This window comes from Sorex araneus, chromosome 5 (assembly GCF_027595985.1).
Source record: "Sorex araneus isolate mSorAra2 chromosome 5, mSorAra2.pri, whole genome shotgun sequence".
Classification (NCBI taxonomy): domain Eukaryota; kingdom Metazoa; phylum Chordata; class Mammalia; order Eulipotyphla; family Soricidae; genus Sorex; species Sorex araneus.
In genome coordinates, this window is record NC_073306.1 from 193,035,088 (window position 1) to 193,059,062 (window position 23,975).

The window sequence follows — 23,975 nt, forward strand, 5'->3', positions numbered from 1 at the left end:
AGTAAGTTTCGGCCATCACCTCTCCTCTCCCTGGCTGCAAATGGAGCAGATGATCTTTTGTTTGTTTGTTTGGGAGCTACACCTGTAAGCGTCCAAGGCCTTGCTCAGGAATAATTCCTGTGGGGTTCAGGGACCTTATGTGGTGCCAGTATCAAAAGCATGTATCCTACCTCTTTATTACCCCTCTGGTCACTGTAGCAGATTAAGTCTTCAAGGAAAATGGGTGACCAGTTGCCCAATGCAAACTAGAGAATTCCCTTCTAGGTCCACCCAAAAAATAAATAAATAAGTTATGAGGATTTCACACTACCTTCAAAGAAAATGTACCAGCAGAGAGCAAAGATTTCAATCTCTTTTCCCTCTCCAGTAAAGCTTCTGCCAGCTCAGTTGGATTTTTTCCTTCTGCTGAATATCTAAGATTCTCATCATTCAAGTCATAATTTGAATTATATTCTGTATAAGGTCCTCTGTTCACTTGAAATCTTGTTATCTAAGTTTTCACTCTATATTTTTTTTCTATGGGCAAGTTTCCACATATAACCTATACTATAAACCCCAATCAAAAAGTAACTATATTATACATACCTTGACATATAAACTGTATTATAAACCTCAACCAAGAAATAACTAGATTATACAGACTGTGGTACTCACTAGCATTTTTCTTTGATGGCTTAAACTATGTTTAATCTCACACAATGGAGTGAAACAATGCTGGCTTTGGAATCCTCTCATGGCTCTTTCCCTATATACTCCAGGTCCTTCCTATTTTGCTTGTGTATTTACTTAACATAGTTGATTGAGGATGGCTTATGTTTCAAGGTCATTCAACACACTGGTAAAGGCAGCAGTAGTGAAACAATGAGTAGTGTTTCACTAGTGAGTAGTGTTTCACAGCAGGAGTAGTGAAACGATGTAAAATAATTGTTGAAAATCTAAAATACAAAATGGTTTCCCAGGGATAGGGCATCTAAATGTCACCTGAAGAATCAGAAAAAGTAAGCAACCAAAAAGGACAGTGGAACAATCATCCAAGTAGAAGGGATGCGCAAAGAATCAAAAGGAAAAATGGAGGAGGAAGGGGTGTGGAAGGTGCAGGGGAGGTACATGGAGAACAGAAAGAGTATGAAAGTGAAAGGAATCTCTAAAGTCTGAACATTTTAGGGCCTTGAAGGAATGGTTGTAAAGTTTGTACTTCATTCTAAGTACATTTGGAAGTCACTTGTGACATTTTAGAAAAAGAATAGCATATCGTATTGTTTTCTTTTGTTTTCGAAGTGGGAAGTGCAGGGAGGCCATGTCTGGTAATGCAAGAGAAGTAGCTGATCCTGGCTCCATGCTGGGGGATACTCCTTGTAGAATCAGGAAACCATGGAGTAGTGGAGATCTACACATACAAAGCATGGGCTAGCTGTTTTATAAGGAGTTGTATTCAGTTAAATGACAGTAAATTGTGATCTTTTTTTAAAAAAATGTCCTGTGTAGAAGATGTTTGTTCTCTACCCAAACTACACTTACTGGCCAGGTGTACCAGTCCCCAGATTTTCTAAAAGTTTATTGGCAAACGTGTACATCTACAGCCTTCCAGATCCTGCCCTCGGCTGACCCAGGCACCTCACCCAGGGATCTCTGGGAGCTAATGCTCCACCTTTTCTAGGAAGCTTTTGTTGGTATAATACTAACAGCCCAACCCTCCTACCAATTAGCGCAAGCACCTTTGTGAGGTAATTGGGCTCTATTATCTTCCAGAGAATTCGGGCTGAGGCTGCACTTTTGAAATAACTCCTTTGTCTACCTTCTTCTTTGGCTCTTTCCTGTTTCCCAGACTCTCTTGCAAGACTTTTGTCCCCTGAAAATTCTTGGTTAATAAGTCATTTAGCCCAGAACCCCCATCCCAGACAGGTTTATTGATTTTAAATTATACGAGCATCAGCTAAGGAACTGCTCCATGCATGCTTCTTTTCCAATGTGCCCATTCTTTGAAAGATAGATGAACACATATTTTCAATTTCCAAATGAAGTTTACAGCTCATAAGCACATGGAAATTAACAAATTTAAATGGAAAATTTTTTAAGACATATGATTTTATGTGTCCAAAGGTGATTTTTATGCATGAAAGTGTAGTTTATTGAAGTAAAAAAATACAAGTAATAGTCCATCAAACTTAGTTGTTGCTGTTTGAGATGCAATAGAAAGATTTTTTATTTTTTAATTTGGGAACATATCAGCAGCTGGATCTCAGGGCTTACTCTTGCTTCTGCACTTAGGGATCACTCTTGGAGCTCAGTGGATTATAATGGGGTTATAGAGGTGAAACCCTGGGTCAGTCTGTATTCTATGCTCAGGTACTATCACTCTAGTCTCAATAAAAAGATTTCTTATGTAAAGCTATAGCACTATAGCACTGTCGCCCCATAGTTCATTGATTTGCTTGAGCAGGCACCAGTAACGTCTCCATTGTGAGACTTGTTGTTACTGTTTTTGGCATATCGAATATGCCACGGGTAGCTTGCCAGGCTCTGCAATAGTTTGTCAGGCTCTCCGAGAGGAACAGAGGAATTGAACCCGGGTCGGCCATGTGCAAGGCAAATACCCTACCTGCTGTGCTATCACTCCAGTGCAAAATTATAATGATTAATTTAAGTAAGCACATAGTCATCATCTGTTAACCTTTTATATTGAAATTTCTAAAAATTCAGTGCATAGGAATTTTGAAAATTTTCAGTCCCCATTATTTAAATCATCTTATTAAACAATATCCATAGTATTTATAGAATTATATGGAATATATCCAATTATATAAATATATATTATCCAATTGTATAATACATCAAACAATTTCTATATCATTTATAGAATGCACTTTTGGTATAATTCTGAACTTCAGTTCCCAAATGCAGTCACTGTATTAAAGAAGATGTAGAAAATATCAGAAAATTTATTTGTATTTACTTTTGTGATAAAGAAGTTTTTGTAGTAATGGTCTGAGGTGTGGAATCCTATTAGAAGTGTACTAATTACTTAATGCCCCAATGAGAAAGTAGAGATTAGTATGTTGGCATAGAATCCAGTTCAGTGCTAGCCCTGGAATAGGCATTTGGTTATTCTTTTGTGTATTGAACTTATTGAAATAGAAATACTTCCTTTGTAAATTTAACTTAATTATCAGTATACAAATATTACCATGTTTAATTAAGTTATTACTATTTTTAACTCTGCTAACAATGAAGCACATGTTAAAATATAAATTAGTTTAAAGAGAACAAAGATTCCTTGATTAGCTATACCACTCATATGACTTTGGAGTTTTATATAGGCTTTGGGAAAAGAAGGACACTAGTGACAATGACAACAAAAACAATTATTACAATAATGTCCAAAAAACCCCGATGAATCTAAGAATCAACATTAAAAAGGAGACAAAACACCTATTTAGCAAAAGCTATGAAAATACTACTGCAAATAATAAAAATAAACCCACAAGGAAATAAAAGTATATTTCTGTTTACAAATTGGATGAATCAATGTTGTTAAAATATCATATTACCCAAAATAATGTGCAAAATTAACTCAACTGCCATCAAAATCCCCATGAAAATTTTCAAAGATACAGAATAATACTTATAAAATTTTAATGAAACCATAAAACTCTTAGAACTTCAAGGCAATCCTTAGAAATAGGAAGATGGGAAACATTTAGGGCTTGTCTATAAACTGTATTACAAAGTATAGTAATCAAAATTGCATGGCACCGGGCTGAAGACAGACTGTTAGATCAGCAGAATATAATTAAGAGTCTAGAGGAAAATCCTTAACTAAAAAACAGTTTTTCTGAAACAAAAGTGCTAAGGGCATGATCAGAGCAAGAAAAGACTTTGTAAGAAATGGTGCTGGGAAAACCGGTTATCTTCATGTAAAAAATAATAGTGCTGAAAGGAAATAAACAATATAACCTGATAACCTTGAAGTACCTGTATTGCAAACCACAATGCCTAAGAGGAAAGAGAGGGAGAGATGGTTAGAGAAAGAGGGAGATTGAGTCAGACAGAGAGAGAGAGAGTATCATTCATAGAGACATAGGAGACATAGACAGGCTGTGATGGAGGGATGGTCGGAGAGTAACTGGGAATATTGGTAGTGGTAAATCTATACTGATAAAGGGTTGGGTGTTAGAACATTGAATCACTGAAACCCAATTATGAACAACAAAGCAGCAAGTTGCTTTGCTGGATGGGATAAAATATTTTCACATCACATATCAGACAAATGACTAATTTCCAAAATAAACAGAACATTTACAAAGTTCGACAACAAAAAACAAACAAAAAGAGTGGTGTTGAACAGACCCTTCTTTAAAGATGTCATATAAATGACCAACAGGCATACTATGAAGTGTTTATCATAACTGAATATCAGCAAATTAAAACAACAATAAGATATCACTTCACACTAGCGGGAAAGCTTATATAGAAAAAGAATGGAAACAATCAATACTGGTGTGTGTATGTTGAGAATGGGAGTCACTTTTGGGAGGACTGTTGTCTAATTCAACACATAGAGAAACAGTATGACAACTTCTCAACAAATTAAGAACAGAACTTCCAAATGACTTGGCAATGTCTCTCCTGGGCATCTAGCCAATGAATTAAATCATTGACCTGCAAATATGTGAGTGCACCTATGTTCATTACAGAATATTTCACTATATCTGTCTATCTATATATGTTTTTATCCAGTGAATGAAGCCATTGCACTACAGCACTGTTGTTCATCGATTTGCTCAAGCAGGCACCAGTAATGTCTCCATTGTAAGACTTGTTGTTACTGTTTTTGGCATGTCAAATACACCACAAGGAGCTTGCCAGGCTCTGCCGTAAGGGCAGGATACTCTCAGTAGCTTGCCGGGCTCTCCAAGAGGGATGGAGGAATCAAACCCGGGTCAGCCTCGTGCAAGGCAAAAGCCCTATCCGCTGTGCTATAGCTCCAGTCCTTATATCACAAACACACACACTAGAATATAATACTACTCAACTATGATAAAAGACAAAATCTTTCCATTGAAAACAGAATGGCATCGTAGTATAGCATGAAGAATGTGTTAAATTAGAAGAGAGAGGACAACACTGTATGACCTTGCTCATCTGTGGAGTATAATAAAAGAAAACAAGAAAAGTAGACAATTCCCAGTGAAAACAAACTGAGATATTATCAACAAAATAGTAAACTGAAGTTGTAAGGCTTTTGATAAGGGGTGGTATCCTGTGACAGTGATAGAAGGTTGCTGACATGGTTGTGGTGGTAAAGCAGCATTCTAAGTATAATAAACTTGGGGCCGGAGCAATAGTACAGCATTTAGGGCATTCGTTGTACTATTGGGGCTGACCTAGCTTTGATCCTCGGCATTCCCTGTGGTTCTCCAGCACTGCCAAGAGTAATTACTGAATGTAGAGGCAGGATTAATCCTGAGCATTACCAGGTGTGGTCCAAAAACCATAATAGTAACAATAGTAATAGTAATAATAATAATAATAATGGACTGTAGTGATAGCACAGTGGGTACGGCGCTTGCCTTGCATGCGGCCAACCCGGGTTCAATTCCTCTGTCTCTCTCAGAGAGCCCGGCAAGCTACTGAGAGTATTCTGCCCTCCCAGCAGAGCCCGGCAAACTCCCCATAGCGTATTCAACATGCCAAAAACAGTAACAACAAGTCTCACTATGGAGATGTTACTGGTGCCCACTCCAGCAAATCGATGAGCAATGGGATGACAGTAATACAGTGACACAGGAAAAATACAACAATTTACAATAGCAGTAGAGGATTTCAATACCCCAATTTTAACAATGAATAGATCATCCAGATATATAATCAATAAGGAAACAGTGGACTTGAGCGGCATTATAGATAGATCTAAAATACATGAATAAGACATTTCATTTCACCCAATAACACCACTAAATATATCATTCTCAAGTGTTCATGGAACACCCTCTTAGATAGACCACATTGGACCTAAATAAGCCCTAACAAAAGATCAAAATATAGTGAGAGTGTTTTCTGATTGCAATGAACTGGAAATCAATAAAATGGGAAAATTCCAGTAACTGTAAATAACAAATTCCCCAACATTAGATCAAATTTTGAAATAAGTATAACACTACTAAGTGATGCAGAAAAAACAGTTCTAAGTAAGAAGTTTACAATTTAACAGAGGGGAAAGTTTATAGTGCCAAATACCTACATTGTGAAAAAATTAAATTCTCAAATAAATAACATTGTATATCAAAGAACTGGAAAAAAGATAAAAGTAAGGGCAAAATCATCAAACAATAAAGTTCACAGTAGAACTAAAAAGACTAGAAAAAATTCCAAAGCTTGGCTGGCAGATATTTATGTTTAAATTGTAAACATTTAAATAACTGGAAATAATACTATTTATTGGTTTTTAATCTATATAAAGGTAACTTTTTATGCTGTTAATATTTCAGAGAAAGAGGAGTACAATGAATAAAAGTTGGTAGTGTTGGAATCCAGAGCGATTGGCTGGTAGGGCACTTGCTTTGCACATGGTGGGCATGAGCTCTATCCATGTACCCAGCGCAATCCCCAGAGCCTGCAAGTGATCCCTGAGGGCCATCAGCAGTCAGCCTGAGCAACTCTGGATATGGCTCAGAAACAAAAATACTATATAGTGTACAGAGTATGGTGCTGTTATCATCTTTTAATTAAAGGCAATGTCCACAACAAGCTATAAATAATCATATGAATTCATTCCCCCTTCAATGAGTCAGTACTTTTTGTTCCAGAATAACTCTCATAAATGTTAAAGAACATACTCTAGGCTAATATCACTGTCACTGTCATTCCGTTATTCATCGATTTGTTCGAGTGGGCACCAGTAACATCTCTCATTGAGAGACTGTTTTTGGCATACTCAATATGCCTCGGGTAGCTTGCCAGGCTCTGCCGTGCGGTCGCAGTACTCTCAGTAGCTTGCTGTGCTCTACAAGAGGGGTGGAGGAGTCAAACACGGGTCGACTTCGTGAAAGGCGAATGCTCTACCACTGTGCTATCACTCCAGCCCCTAGGCTAATATAGAGAGATTTAATAAATAGCAATTCCTGGACATAATTTTCATGAAGAAGCACAACAATCAAGAAAAGATTATTTGTTTTGACGATATGTTGTGATAAGAAAGATTCACCTTAATCTTTTATTTAGCTTTTAAAAATTAGAAATGGTTTGAGAAACAAGTTTTTTTTTTTTTTTTTTTGCTTTTTTGGGTCACACCTGGCGATGCACAGGGGTTACTCCTGGCTCTGCACTCAGGAATTACCCCTGGCCGTGCTCAGGGGACCATATGGGGTGCTGGGATTTGAACCCGGGTCGGCCGCGTGCAAGGCAAACGCCCTACCCGCTGTGCTATCTCTCCAGCCCCTGAGAAACAAGTTTTAAAGGGAAATAAAAAATGTTAGAGGAACATAACTAAATTTGAGATTAATATCAAGAAATACACATATCCAACGTTGTATATAAATATCTATAGATTTTTAGAAATAAAGCAATACATGTAAAGCAAATATTTCAAAACTATATTTTTGTCATGTATATAAGAAAAAAAGAAAGAAAATCAAATTTTTTTAAAAAAGGAAAACATTTGTTTCAACTAAGATCTTCCTCAGTGCAATTGGTTGCCTAATCTATTTACATTTTATTTTATTTCACTTAAGATATTTAGATTGTTTTGAGGGCTACATTCAGCTAAGGTGAGAACTCACTGTTGGCTTTGCACTGAGGAGTTACTCCTCACTGAGCACAGGGGACCCCGGGTCAGCTGTGTGCAAGGCGATTGCTTAATCTGCTGTACTTTCCCTCTGGTCCATATACAAGGATTCTATTGCACATGGCATTATTCTAAATATTTTACAAAATTACATGATTAAATTCTCACAACATTGTGGCCTAATTCTATAATCTTCATTTTACAGAAAAATTTGAGGTGTGAGACTAAGATCCTATAACAATCCCACTCAAAGTGAGGTAGAAAAAACTCATAAACTTAAAATTCCCATTGGGCTTACCATTCTCTCAATCTGGCGACTCCTTTCTGTAAACTCTCTGGAGGTTCTTATTCCATAATTTTCTGTGTATTTTATATTTGTAACTTTATAAGATGCAAGAAAATAGAATGATTTATCATCTAAAAGGTAAAAATAAACAGAAGAGTCATGCTTAAATGAGTATTTTTTTATCCTCACTCTCAGATGATCTGATCTATTTCATTTCTTTTTATTACCAAAAAACTTTGTTGAAGACACTTATCAAACAATTTACAATTTTAATATTTCATTCAGCTACAATGCAAAAATTCTGGGCATAAAAGATATTTTCAGAATATCCTATTTAGATATCACTGTATCACTGTCGTCCCATTGTTCATAGATTTGCTCGAGCTGGCACCAGTAACATCTCCATTGTGAGTCTTGTTGTTACTGTTTTTGGCATATCGAATATGCCACGGGTAGCTTGCCAAGCTCTGCCATGCGGGAAGGATACTCTCAGTAGTTTGCTGGGCTCTCCAAGAGGGACAGAGGAATCGAACCCAGGTCGGCCACGTGCAAGGCAAACGCCCTACCTGCTGTGCTATCGCTCCAGTTTTATGCAATTAGACATGCAACATTCAGTTTAATATAAATGCGGAATGGTGATAGTAAAGGTTATGCGAAGTTCTTGGGACAGCAAGATAGTCCAAGTGGAAAAGGCAATAGTTTTGCATGTGGCTGACCTGGGTTCAATCCCTAGGACCCCATATGGTTCTCCAAGCACCACCAAGGTTGATTTCTGAGACCAGAGTAAAGAGCAAACCCTCAGCACTTCCGGGTATGGACCCCAAAAGAAAAATAAATAATTAAATAAATTAATGTCAGATTCTCAGTTTTATTCAAGACCTCTAGTTATCTTATAATTGAGATGTATTATAAAGAAATATTTAACAGATTCCATTTTTTCCTGAATGGAAAACACTTCAAAACAAGCCTGCATTTACTGTTTTCACATTACCCCCTATTTTCTTCTATTCTTATTACACTATTGAAATTGTGAATGTCAAGAACAATATTTCTGATATCTAATGACCACCTTTATTGATGTCTCTTTTGTTCATACTTTGATTTCTTTACAGCCATAATAATGCTCTTTGAAATCCCCTCTTTGACTTTGTGAAACCATTTTCTAATTTCTTCCTCCCTGCCACCTTTCCTCAGTTGGTTTCTTTTTAATCTATCTTTGGACACCCAAAGTCCTATTCTAAGCCTGTTTGTATTAAATAATGACTTCTGGATGATTCTAACTCTGGCCTGCAATTATGAAGAAATTATGAATATTATAAAATAAGCCAAGACACATTTACATTTTCAACCTACTTCCTTAATTGTTACTAATTGCTCTTAAGTTCAGTTTTCTCACCTCCCGGTGAACTGACTAATTTAAGTTTTAACTTGCTGGCAAGTTATCAAGGAATTAGGGCCACTTCATTCCAATGACCTCCATACTTAATTATTTAACAATTAATGATTATTCATTTTTATCTCTGGACCATAGAGGTGTGATGAAATTCAATTCTATTTATGGATTTAAAGGACTATATATTTACCATGGGCTGGAGCGATAGCACAGCAGGTAGGGCATTTGCCTTGCACACAGCCGACCTGAGTTTGATTCCTCCGCCCCTCTTGGAGAGCTACTGAGAGTATCCCGCCCGCACAGCAGAGGCTGGCAAGCTGCCCATGGCATATTCAATATGCCAAAAACAGTAACAACAAGTCTCACAATGGAGATGTTACTGGTGCCCGCTCCAGCAAATCAATGAACAAGAGGATGACAGTGACGTGATAGTGATATTTACCATTGAACAGGCACCTTAAGTATATCATTTCCAGAGGGAAGTAATCATTTTCCACAAATAATCATGTAACCTCTTCTTGTGTACAAGTCTGTTTCATGTCCTATATTTTCTATCTTTGCGAACAGTCCAAAAATCTACAGTCCCCCAAGCTTAGCTGCATTCTCATTTCCAACATCCAGTTTTTAAAACCTATATGCTTTATGGATACCTTTCACTAATATCTCCTTAATTCTTTATCACACTCAGATAAATATATATATATATATATATATATCCTTAGTTCAAGAACCAATCAAACCACCAAACTAATGTAAGAAAGATTATCTGGGCACTGTGTATTTTTTTTATTAGTTTATTTTTAATTAGAGAGTCATCGTGAGGGTACAGTTACAGATCCATACATCTTTGTGCTCATGCTTCCCCCATACAAAGTTCAATAACCCATCCCTTCACCAGTGCCCATTCTCCACCACCCGTAAACCCAACATCCCTCCCCCCTCCCCAGACCCATCTCCCCCCACCCCACCCTGCCACTATGGCAGGGAATTCCCTTTTGTTCTCTCTCTCTGATTAGGTGTTGTGGTTTGCAATAGAGGTGTTGAGTGGCCATTGTGTTCAGTCTCTAGTCTGTATTCCACCCGCCTCACCCTTCCCCCACATGACCTCCAACCACATTTTACTTGGTGGTCCCTTCCCTGAGTTACCCAGAATGAGAGACCAGCCTCCAAGCCATGGAAACATTCTCCTGGTACTTATTTCTACTACTCTTGGGCGTTAGTCTTATAGTCTATTATTCTATATTCCACAGATGAGTGCAATCTTTCTATGTCTGTCTCTCTCTTTCTGACTCATTTCACTTAGCATGATACTTTCCATGTTGATCCACTTATATGCAAACGTCATGACCTCATTTTTTCTAACAGCTGCATAGTATTCCATTGTATAGATGTACCAGAGTTTCTTCAACCAGTCATCTGTTCTAGAGCACTCAGGTTTTTTCCAGATTCTGGCTATTGTAAACAGTGCTGCGGTGAACATATAAGTGCATACGTCATTTCGACTATACTTTTTGGCTTTTCTGGGATATATTCCCAGCAGTGGGCACTGTGCATTGCTCAGGAGTCTCATGACGAAACTAGGGCAGTCTGCATACAAGGCCTGTACCTGAATCTCTATTTTATCTCTGGCTTCTCTAGATCCCTTATTTTAAACATTGTCATTACAATCCATTTGTCATCATTCAAACCAGAAGTCTCAGTCTGATCTTTTATATCGTTCCAATTAATCAGAGGACTCTGGCAAAGTGGTAATGCAATCTATAGCTTAAAAAAAGCTCTCTTAGACTCAATAATTATGTTGTCGGTGCTTCAGTCATTCCTTAATAACTCTTGCTTGAAAAGTATTGCCTTTTTATTTCGGGCTCTGATTCAAGTTCAATTTTTCTCCAATCATTTCCCCTATGGATAGCAGAGGTGATCTTTTAAATTGCAAATTTGTTAATATCACTTCTTAAGGCAAAGCCCTTTATTCTCCCCTTATAGGAAGGAATATCAACTCTACTTTGACATAATGGTTCTCCTTTATTATGTCCTGTCTACCTGCTGGGCATATATTTTTGCAACAATTCCATGAAGATATTAAAACTACAGAAATTGGGGCTGGAGCAAAAGCACAGCGGGTAGGGAGTTTGTCTTGCACGCGGGCCACCTGGGTTTGAATCCCAGCATCCCATATGGTCCCCTGAGCACCACCAGGAGTAATTCCTGAGTGCAGAGCTAGGAGTAACCGCCATGCATCGCTGGGTGTGACCCAAAAAAAGCAAAAAAAAAAACTACAGAAATTTTCTGTGCTCACCATTTTGTTTTCCCAAACTTTTGCTTATGTTTTTGCATTTATTTGTTACATTCCCAGCTGACAAGAAAGTGGAACCACCGACAAAGAGCAGGAGCCCAGCTAAGATAGAGCAACAGAGATAGGGGCAATTGATAATGATAGGCTATCTATCAATCTAAGCAGACATGAGGCAAAAATAGAGAAAGACATGGCTTTGAACAGAGGCCCTTCTAAATAAAAAATGCCAGGAAGGTGTCCTTAATAATACACCTCTACAGTATGGTGTCAATTTGCACCAGATTTGAGGAAACTTCTAGATTCCATTTATGATCCTAAAACTTTTATAGTGAGGACCAGTGGGCACCTTCCCTCAGGATGAGACCGAACCCTGCTTGTGAACAGAGAACAGTGAAGAAAATCTCTGGACTCCCCTGATTATCACCAGTTGGGCTTATCTCCTGATCTCCATCTTAAATGGTTTGTAACTCTCTTTTACTGCTAATTGCGTTATATCTTTGTTATGCTGCAGTATAAACTTCACCTAATAAGCACCTATTATAATTATGAGTCATAAAGCGAGATCTGTCCACGTAAAGGTGGCACTTAGTAGTCAAGAACAAACCTATTATTCTTGTCATATCTTTTGCCTAAAATGTTCTTTTTCATACAAATTTTTTTCTAAAAATTTCTACATGTCCTAATCCTCACCTAGACATTATCTTCCCTTGGTGAAAAACCTCTGGCCCTGCAGTGTCAGTGATTATCCACGCCACCCTGTGATGCTCAGGGACCTGCAGGTCCACACCCAGTAGTGTTTAGAGACTTCCAGAGCTGCACCCAGTGATGATCTGGGGACCACATAGTGCCAAGGGTAGTACATTGGTCAACTTCATGCTAAGCATACACCTTCATACATGTACTATTTCTCCAGTCCCTAAAATATGTGATTCTTTAAGATGTGTGTATTCTGAAAGGTTAACATGTATGTCCCTTTGTCTACATTCAACAACATTCAGTAATCTTGTCCATAGTGATCACTTCCAACTATTATTATCATATTTGTCCCTATCCCTTTTCTGTATCTCTATCTGGTCCTTTTTAATATCTGTATTGCAAATCACAATACCCAAAATGAGAGAGAGAGAGAGAGAGAGAGAGAGAGTGAGAGAGGTGGGGGGGTGGCGATGGTGAGAGATAGAAAGAAGAAAAGTGCCTGCTATAGAGGCATGAGGGAAGAGGTGCCAGAGGTAAACAGGACATTGGTGGATTGTTCCATAGCTGGAAGCCTGCCTCATGAGCGGGGACGGGGAAGGGGCGTTGGGGGTGGGGGGAAGGCAGCTGGAATAGAGAAGGAATCACGAAGAAAATGATGGTTGGGAGATGTGTGCTGAAAGTAGCTAAAGGAGCAAGCATAATAACCTCTCAGTATCTGCACTGAAAACCAGAATGCCCAAAAGTAGGGAGAGAATATGGGGAATATTGTCTGCCATGGAGGCGGGGAAGGGGGTAGGAAAGGGGGTACACTGGGGATATTGGTGGTGGGGAATGTGCACTGGTGGAGGGATGGGTGTTTGATCATTGTGTGATTGTAACTCAAAAATGAAAGCTTGTAACTATATCTCACGGAGATTCAATAAAAATAAAATTTTTTAAAAAATTTAAAAAATAAGATGTACACCTGTGAAGGGACAAGTGTTAGAACATTAATAAAAAAGAAAAAGAGAAAGAAAGACCTGTATATCTCTGTAGTAATTAATGTATGAAGTAAACTTCACTGGATGAAAAGATGTAGCACAGAACTCAATACTCAGCAAAGCTATAATTTAATGTCACTAAAATATTAGCAATTAGAATGTTAATATCATGCAAATGACATTTTTATATAACAGAATTTCAAGATATTAAGTCATGGAGCACTTAGGCAATAGAAATGTGACCTGAATACTTACCCTCAGAAACAAAATGAGTAACAATGCCAATTGCAATTCCTATGATTGCTACAATCGCCAAAGTGAAAAGAGCAAGCCGAACAGAGTCCCAATATTGTTGCCTTCTTTGATATTCGATTTGTGGATAATCACCTTCTGAAAATTCAAGTGGTCTGTGATAAGAGAAATAAATAGAAAATCAATTAAAAAATCACTGTGACTCTATTATATCTCCACTTGCTATGTTTCTCTCAAAAAGAGTACATATGCTAAATAACAATACATTTTTGGGTATTGAAAATGTAAAGTTACCACTTCTATACCATTCCCCCAAGGCCCCAGTCACAGTATAAAGTTTTGGTTAACATTCTTTTTTTGTTGTGGTTTGTTGCTTTGTTTGTTTTTAGGCCACATGTGGCTATGCTCAGGGCTTACTCCTGGATCTGTGCTCAGGAATCACTCCTGGAGAGCTCAGGAAACCCTACTAAATGCCAAGGATCTAAACAGGTCAGCCACATGCAAGACAAATGTCCTACCACTGTACTGTCGCTCTGACCCCAGAGGGGTACTTCCTGTTGATGCTGACATTCAAGTAAGGATGTTAATATTCAGGTAAGGATATCTTCCTTCTACATTTTATCTGATATTTTGTCAACAAAATAAAGACACTTTAAAAAAAGGCAATTTATTTAAAAAATTATATTTAATAAGGGAATTTTAAAGTCATACAATGATGTTCTCATTTTTACTCAATTCAAATATAATATTTTAGTATGATACTCTATGAGTCAACCTTCTTAATGACTTCTTTTAAATTTTACTTTTGAAGAACTATTTGCATTTTATTAGCACCTCCCAATGACATCACAAATTGTGAACTGTACTTGATAAAAGTCTGGTCTCCATGACTACTTCCAGTTGATTCTTACTCTTTTCCACTCTGGTACTTCCTCCTACTCAAAACATCTTCTCAGTTATATTATCTTTATACAGTTTAAAAGTTTGCACTTAATTTTCCAAATACTCATGTAAAATTCGGAGTTTATTATCTTGGTATAAGATAGTTTCACATGTTATTTACTTACATATTTGGTTTAGAGGCTACACTTGTCTGTACTCAGGGATCACACCGGACTCTGTGCTCCGGGCTCATTCCTAGCAGGGCACAGGAGACCAAACACAAGTGCTGAGAATTAAAACCTGGCTTGGTCACAGTTAAGACGAGTGCCCTGCTCTCTCTGTGTCATGTCTCTGGACCAAGTTTTTCTTTTTAATTTTATCTAACAATATCTCTTATGAATTTTATTTATTAAATTTAATCATAGAAATCACCTAGAATCATACATACTATAATGTTTCATAACATTTTCTAGATCTACTGAGTTATAAAAAAGTTTAGAATATAGTCTTTGTACTTAGGATACTAATGTTTAAAATGAGAATATAGATAAATGTACATGGCAACAAGTAATTAGTATATAATATGAATGTGTCCATGGAAAACTTTTGTCCAAAAGAGAAAATGAGGACTGAAGAAATAGTACAGGGGGTAGGACGCTGGCCGTGATGTGGTTGATTCAGGTCCCATCCCAAGCACTATGGTTCCCTAAGCACCAACATGAATGATCCCTGAACACAGAGTCAGGACTAAGCTCTGAGCAACACCAGGTGTGACCCAAAAACAGAAGAGTAAGAGAGAGAGAGAGAGAGAGAGAGGAGAGAGAGAGAGAGAGAGAGCAATAAATTTGGAGTAAGGCTGAGTGTCAGGAGATTTTATCAAGGTGACATGATTAAACTTGGGTAATAATTCACTAGGTATATAGAGGTCAGGGGAGAAGATAGCGCTAGGTTGCATGTTTTTGCAGGCATGAAGTCCTGGGAACCTTGGTACATACACACAATTCTCAGTATAAGAAAGATTTTTTTTTTAATTAGAGAAAATAGCACATGCTTTATTTCCCCCACCTCAACAAGGAGGAAAGGAAAGAAAGAAAGAAAGGAAAGAAAGAAAGAAAGAAAGAAAGAAAGAAAGAAAGAAAGAAAGAAAGAAAAAGAAAGAAAGAAAGAGAGAGAGAGAGAGAGAGAGAGAGAAAGAAAGAAAGAAAGAAAGAAAGAAAGAAAGAAAGAAAGAAAGAAAGAAAGAAAGAAAGAAAGAAAGAAAGAAAGAAAGAAAGAAAGAAAGAAAGAAAGAAAGAAAGAAAGAAAGGAAGGAAGGAAGGAAGGAAGGAAGGAAGGAAGGAAGGAAGGAAGGAAGGAAGGAAGGAAGGAAGGAAGGAAGGAAGGGAGGGAGGGAGGGAGGAAGGAAGGAAGGAAGGAAGGAAGGGAGGGAGGAAGGAATTGATGAACAACGGGATGACAGTGATACAGTGATATATATATATGTACGTATATGCATATATATATATATATATATATATACCTGCCAAGCTACCAAGAGTATCCCGCCCACACGGGCAGTGTCTGGCAAGCTCCCCGTGGCATATTCAATATGCCAAAAACAGTAATGATAGGTCTCATTCCCCTGACCCTGAAAGAGCCTCCAATCATTGGGAAAGATGAGTAAGGAGAGGCTGCTAAAATCTCAGGGTAGGGAGGAATAGAGACCTTGCTGGTGCCTGCTCAAGTAAGTCAACGAACAACGGGGTGACAGATACAGTGATAAAATGCTACTGCTATAAGATGATCTTAAAATTTGTCAATCTAATCCAGCCTTTTTGCATGATAAAATAGGGATCCTCAATGACTCAACAATCTTCTCAATAGCACTGTAGCACTGTCTTCCCATTGTTCATCAATTTGCTAGAGCAGTTACCAGTAACGTCTCCATTGTGAGACTTGTTGTTACTGTTCTTGGCATATCGAATAAGCCCTGGGTAGCTTAATCTTCTCAATAAAAAAGAAAATACCAAATAATAGTCACAAAGCTAAAATATTATGTTATGAACTATTAACAAATATTTATTTCAGGGACCGGAGCAATAGTATAGTAGGTAGGGCATTTGCCTTGCATGCAGCTGACCTGGGTTCAATCCCTGGCTTCCCATATGGTGCCCCAAGCACCACCAGGAGTAATTCCTGAGTGCAGAGCCAGGAGTAATCCCTGAGCATTGCTGGGTGTGACCCAAAAGGAAAAATATATATATATATATATATATATATATATATATATATATTTGTTTCATACACACCCACAATGTTTTCCTCATAGTTCTTAGAAATTTGGTTTTTTCTTATATGAGCTTATGATAACTCACATCAGCTTTTCTTATATTGTTTTATTAATATTTTGATTCTAAGAATTATTTTAAGTAGTAAAATAATTCTTAAATTTTAAATTCTTATTATTTTAAGTAGTAAAATAATAAGAGAGTCTCTTGCCCGCACGCCTGGCTGTCTTCCCTGGGGCCCCTTGGAGGGGATGGACTCCAGCTTCCCTCCCCACCCCAAGCAGAGCTCCCAGCGGCCGAAGACCAACGGAACCTATCTGCAGCCATGCTGGAGGCTCCTCTCTACATGATAGGACAGGCCTCATGCATGAAGGTACTGGCAGAGGAACCCAGGTGTGTGTAATCCCATCAATGGTCAACATCCAGAGATTTAAAAACAAGCTCTCAGAAGCGCTCAGCCGCAAGCGGCCTTGCGATATCTTTAGCCTGCTTCTCCCTCTGGGAGAAACTGGCAGTCTTCTGAGAGTTTCCTGCCCACATGGGACAGCCTTGCAAGCTTCCCATGGTGTATTTATATGCAAAATCCAGTAACAAGCTGGATCTCATTCCTGTGACCCTGAAGAGCCCCCAGTGCAACATCATTGGGAGGGCCAAGTCCAAGATGGACTTCTAAGATCTCAGGGAAAGGACGAAATGAGATGTTACTGGGCCCGCCCGAGAAATTGGTGTTTAACGGGCTATCATGATCGTGATCGTGAATACATCATACCAGTTTTCTTTATTCTAATGTTTTCACATTTTTTATTTAAAAAGGCTGGAGCAATAGCATAGCAGGTAGGGCATTTGCCTTGCATGCGGCCGACCCGGGTTCAATTCCTCTGTCTTTCTCGGAGAGCCCAGCAAGCTACCGAGATATCTCGCCCGCATGGCAGAGCCTGGCAAGCTACTCATGGCGTATTCGATATGCCAAAAACAGTAACAAGTCTCACAATGGAGATGTTACTGGTGCCCGCTTGAGCAAATCGATGAGCAATGGAATGACAGTGACAGTTACAGTGACTGACTTTTTCTTAAGTATTTCTTTTAGATTATTGCTCTAAATACAAGAAACCAAGAAGAAAAGTTATTGAAAAATCTAATAAAACATGAAAATCATGGATGACTTACAGTATTTTAGTCAGATTAAAGAATAATAAATTTTGGGCTGGAGCGATAGTACAACGGGTAGGGCGTTTGCCTTGCACGCGGCCAACCCGGGTTCTATTCCCAGCATCCCATACGGTCCCCTGAGCATTGCCAGGGGTGATTCCTGAGTGCAGAGTCAGGAGTGACCCCTGTGCATCACTGGGTGTGACCAAAAAAGAAAAAGAAAAAAGAATAATGAATTTTAAAATATCATGACAATAAAGATGGTCTATTGGTTCATAATATATTCTTATTTTAGAATTTTCAGAGTTAACCATTTTTGCCCACTTAGAGTTATATTAAAATATATGGATAATCTTTACTGTAAGAGTTATTGGAGGACACCCAAATGACGACAGAGACATCCCCAGACTGGAGGAAACTTTCTTACACATCAATTATCACTTCACTGCTATGTATTCTCTGGTGTCATTATTATAAATTTAGATGGTAAAGGGTTAGGTTTCAAACTCAGATTTAGAATTCCATTTTTGCCTGTAATTTCACTCAATATGACTTAAGTTGCTAATCTGATGTACTTTTATAGGATGTGGCTTGGTACAGTTCTGCGCTTCTCTTTACACCTTAAATCTCTTTTATTTCCTGCTGATTTATTTCATTACAAAATTAGTACTCCAACCAATTCATTACTGAAATATGTTAATAGCAATTTCTCATTTCTAGACTTAAAATTATAATTAGTATATGTTTGCATATACTCTAAGGCTGTATCTCCAGAAAGTTTTATTAAATAATAAAATATTAATAGTATTAAGTAATCAGCATGATTGACAAATTCTGATTGGTAGCACTGATTGACTCATTCTTAGCTTCTCTGAGATAATTGAACTCTATAGCTTTGGGGCAACTATATAAGAAACACACACAAACCCTTTGTTTTATACTTATATATACATATGTATATGTATAACAAAATGACTTCTGTTTTATATGTGTGTGGGATTATTTCTTTCTGGAAAGAGCCATACCTGGAAGTATTCAGGTGCTATTTCCATCTCAGTACTCCCAGCAGTGTTTGGGGAATAAGGTGGTATCAGGGATTGACTAAGGGAGGTGATTAAAAATAAATAATAGGGTCATTCATAGTTATAGAGAACAAAATTAATTATAGCATAATCACATATATTCACTGTCACTGCCACTGTCATTGTCATCCCGTTGCTTATCAATTTGCTAGAGCGGGCACCAGTAACATCTCCATTGTGAGATTTGTTACCGTTTTTGGCATATCAATTATGCTATGGGTAGCTTGCCAGGCTCTGCCATTCGGACGAGATACTCTTGGTAGCTTGCTGGGCTCTCCAAGAGGGGCAGAGGAATCAAACCCGGGTTGATCGCAAGGTAAACGCTCTGCCGCTGTGCTATGTAATAAAATATACACATTTAATTTTCACTACAAAACTTTGTTGGTACCAAGGTAAATTTATATCTTATCTACTTTTTTCTGAACTCTAAATAGACTTTACAGTGCTTTCTCTAACAGAGTTCTACAACATGAATATGGAGTTAATGTTAAAGATCCCAAACTATTTATTAATACTTGATCTCTTGGTATAAAAATTAACATTGTAAACTTGTACTAAGTTTACAAAGTAACTTATTCAGTTACTTTGTAACTGACTTGGAACATACCCATTATCCTTTAGTTATACTTACTTCCAATGAAGAACCTTTTATGTTTACTCTAATATATTCCAATTATTAGGGATACAAAAGTCATTAGAATGGTGTTATATTGGGGTAGACTAGATAATACAGAGAGAAAGACTCATGCCTTGCATGTGACCCTCAGGTTCAATCTGTGACACTATATGGGTCCCTGAGTTCCTCCAGCAGTGATCCCTGAACATAAAAAGAGGAGTTAAGCCCTAAGCATAACCAGATATGGCACAATACCACCCCCGATAATGCCCTGTTTCCAAGTGGCTTAAAATGGGAGAGTATAGGTACATAAACTAATAACATTCTAGAAAAAAAATGAAGTTTACAAGTCGAGTACTAAAACATGGAGAGCTGAATAATGAAAGTTGTTTTGGGAAGAGCACAGCAACACATAAATAAAAGATTTATTTGGAGATAATGACATTTGAGCTGGAACAGTGTTTATTTAACTAGTGTTAGATTCTAGTGTTAGAATCAAGGGGCTGCTGTTGTCCTTTGATTGAAAATATGAAACTTTTCATAGTCATAATGCATCTTTCTAAACAGAAGCATCCTGTAAGATTTATTTCAGAGTCAAAGAAAATGGACTGTCTTACCACTCAGAAGGAGTGGGGCACGAAAAATAAGAGTGAAAGTAAAGTGAAATTTATTAGTTACACAGGTGGGGGGGCTAAGGGTGGGGGGGCTAGGGGCGTGGGGGGTTAGGGGTGTGGGGGTGCGGGGTGGAGCTATACTGGGATTCTTGGTGGTGGAATATGTGCACTGGTGAAGGGATGGATATTCGAGCATTGTATAACTGAGATTTAAACCTGAAAACTTTGTAACTTTCCACATGGTGACTCAATAAAAAAATTAAAATAAAAAAAGGAAAGTTTTGGAAATGATATCAATGGTTTAAATAGTTTAGTTCATCTGATTGCAATAAACTCTTTTGTGTGTTTGTGAGATCTTTTTGTTTGGAAAGTCTAGTGGCAGTACTGGAAAAATGTGAATCAGATACCTTGGCAAAATAAAGGGCAGAAAAAGAGAGATTATTGTTTTGTTAAGTTCATCTCTTTCCTTTCATGATACGACTATCTCAGTAGTGATGACACTGGTATTTTTATTGATGATGGAAAAATTGCTTTGGATTTGAAAACAAAATCCTATGAAATTGAAATGTGCATCAAAGTATCTGACAAGAAATGTCCTTGGTTTTAATCCAAAGGCACATGAAGGCATAGCTAAAAATGTCGTGATGAAGAATGGTAACAGAAGCATAAAAAACAAGCAAAGTGGTATTCATCTTGGGAAATTATAACTATGAATTAGTCATCAAAATTAGCTTCATTATCAGTTAGATATGACTGGTTTGGCAAGAAGAAGATAGGTTTGGCAAGCAATGGATAAGGGCTAAGTTGCACAGTCTGAGCAGAAATTACACAGCATCCTGCTCTTTTATGAGAATGAATAAGAGCTCTGTGCACTGGGGGCGGGTAGTAACCTTGTTAAACTCAATTTGCATAATATAATCTTGTGTAAAAGATATAGGGCATTTCAGAATACTGGTGATAAGTATTTTTTAAAGGTGTGTTTTAAATTCCTTTTAAATTTTTTTAAGGTCGAGAGAGAGTACAAATTTTAAGGTGGTTTTTATGTGTGCACCAACCTAGATTCAACCCCCAGCACCACATATGGTTTGCCAAGGGTGACTCCTGAGCATAAAACCAGAGGTTAGCCCTGAAAAGAGCAGGTAGGCCCAAAACAGTCAAATAAAGATAAAAATTTTAAGTTTTTATGCTTGTGAATTCTAGTGTAAAATCCATTCCTCCTTTTGGCTAGTTGATTTTTTTAAGCCCATCCCCACTTCCCATCATCTAGTTGATCTTTGAAAGCATTTTGTAAGGCAGTCAGAAATAACTCTATGTTATCAGATAGGCAATGTCAATTTCACCTTCAAAAACAGCTAGAAAAACAATATTCAGCATCCGAAGTTAGTCTTTAAAATGTAAGAACCATTTTATAGTTTTTGAATGACTCTTAAAAACATGCTGGTATCTCAAAAAATATTTTGCTGCTTGATGGCTATAAAAATTTCATTAGAATTATTCCACTGTTGCAAGAAAATTTTATAGTTACAATTAAAGCTGGGCTGGAGCGATAGCATAGCGGGTAGGGTGCTTGCCTTGCACGCAGTCCACCTGGGTTTGATTCCTCCGACCCTCTTAGAGAGCCCGGCAAGCTACCAAGAGTATCTAGCCCGCACGGCAGAGTCTGGCAAGCTACCCGTGGCATATTCAATATGCCAAAACCAGTAACAAAAAGGTCTCACAATGGAGATGTTACTGGTGCCCACTCAAACAAATCGATGAGCAACAGGATGACAGTGACAGTGTGACAATGAACAAATAAAGCCAAACATGCTGATAGCTATACATATTTTATTTCATTAACTTATTACCTAGAGTAGCTCGCCCACACAGCAGAGCCTGGCAAGCTACCTGTGGCATATTCGATATGCCAAAAACAGTAACAACAAGTCTCACCATGGAGTCATTACTGGTGCCCGCTGAGCAAATCAATGAGCAACGGGATGACAATGTCAGTGATACAGTGATACTACCTATATTATGTTAAGCATCTTCTTGTTTCAGCACTATTTTAGCTTAGAAATGATCATCCTCTCTGTCCCAAGCTTCCTTTATAGAGGCGAACTGAGCAAGAAATAAATCTAAGCGTAAATGTAAAGTGTAAGATGATAATAAATAAACTTTGAATAAGAAGAGGAGTAAGTTGATAAAGAAGGCCTCCACAAATATTTTTCCAAGATATGAGCCAAAGATATGGAAAGAGTGGAGGGGGACAGGTATCTGAGGAAAGGTACTAACTATAAGCAATGGGAGAAGTGGAAGTTGACTATTTGTAGGATAAGGAGGGCAATGAGGCCAGCATGAAGTGAGTAATAACAAGACAGAACACAACAAGGTCAGAAAGAGATACCAGATCATAACCTAGGTGTCACCATAGATTTCTCTATGATGAATGAGAATGAAAATGAGTTATAAGGGAAGTCATCATAAGAGTCTTGGTCAATGGAATGTAACGATTGTTTTAAAAGAATCAGAGGCTGCATAAGAGTCTGGGAAACTGGTTAGGGGACCATTGTGAAAGTTCAGGTAAGATATGAGAATGGCTTGGGCTAACCTAGCAGTGAGGGGACAAATAATTGGATTCAGAATGCGTATTGAAGTTATTCTAACAGATTTGCTAAGAATTTGTTGCAGAATGTGAAAAGGGGGTGTGACCATCCTCAAAGTAATACCTAAGTAATTGTAATGTGTAACATTTCTTTAAAATAGAGGTGTCCTGGGATGGAGAGAGTATAACTTTACCAGTGTGTAATATCCTCACCAACATACACCTCAAGATGATCAGCATGTAAGTTATACACTAAAATACATTTTGATGAATTAACAGTAGAGTTTCACCATACACTGCTTCACATTGACATATAAATTCTTTAATATAACCCTGAAGATTCCCCATAATTGAGCCTTCAGCACAATCTTTACACATATCTCTCATATTACATTTTCCAATCCAATAGATGTCTTTCATCCAGGCAGAACATTTTCAGGTTAACTCTTTTCAACAGAAACCTTTGTGACTCTACTGATAAATTCTAGATTTACAGGTGGCTACCCTATGACAGTGGAGTTGAATGCATGAGGAGCAGTGCCATGAAGTGGGGCAAGTTGAAGCCTTTTTTACAAATAGCATTAAAAAACTGGATAACAACTTGTAAGAAGAATGAAGCTGAATCCATATCTCACATTATACACAAAATCAATTCAACATGGATCAAATATTTATAGATTAGAACAAAAAAAGTCTTGAGAAAAACATGAGCAGAATGTGTATGTGTATTCTATTTCACCCACAATTTCTGGTTTTTGGCTTTACACCTAAATACACCAATGCTTCTCAGAATTCACGAGGAGCCAGAGTTTATTTTAAAGAAGTCATATATTACTTTGGCTCAGTAACAAAAAAAAAAAAGAGAATACATTGGCCAAGTCTTAGTTGCAAGGGTGAGTTATTTTGCTTTTAACTATAAATATTATTTATTAAAGTGTGACTGATATGATTCAAATCTTTGCGATCAGTTTCACATGGCTTTCTGGTTGAACATATATCTGTACTTGCTCCTAATCTTATTAAAATGTTATAAGGGAATCCTATAAAATTAAAGTAAGTTAAATGAATCCATCAGATGACTAATGTTATCAAGAGGAG

General features: G+C 37.6%; 1 protein-coding gene across 1 annotated transcript in view; it reads right to left on the minus strand.

The window, feature by feature from the left end:
• The window catches only part of LOC101546765 (transmembrane protease serine 11F), a 74,417-nt gene that overhangs the window by 17,746 nt on the left and 32,696 nt on the right, over positions 1-23,975 (minus strand). The window contains exons 2-3 of the mRNA XM_055140002.1: positions 13,687-13,838; positions 8,082-8,200 (exon numbers count right to left, since the gene is read on the minus strand). Coding sequence (XP_054995977.1) covers positions 8,082-8,200; positions 13,687-13,838 — 271 coding nt within the window. The remainder of the gene's footprint in view (positions 1-8,081; positions 8,201-13,686; positions 13,839-23,975) is intronic.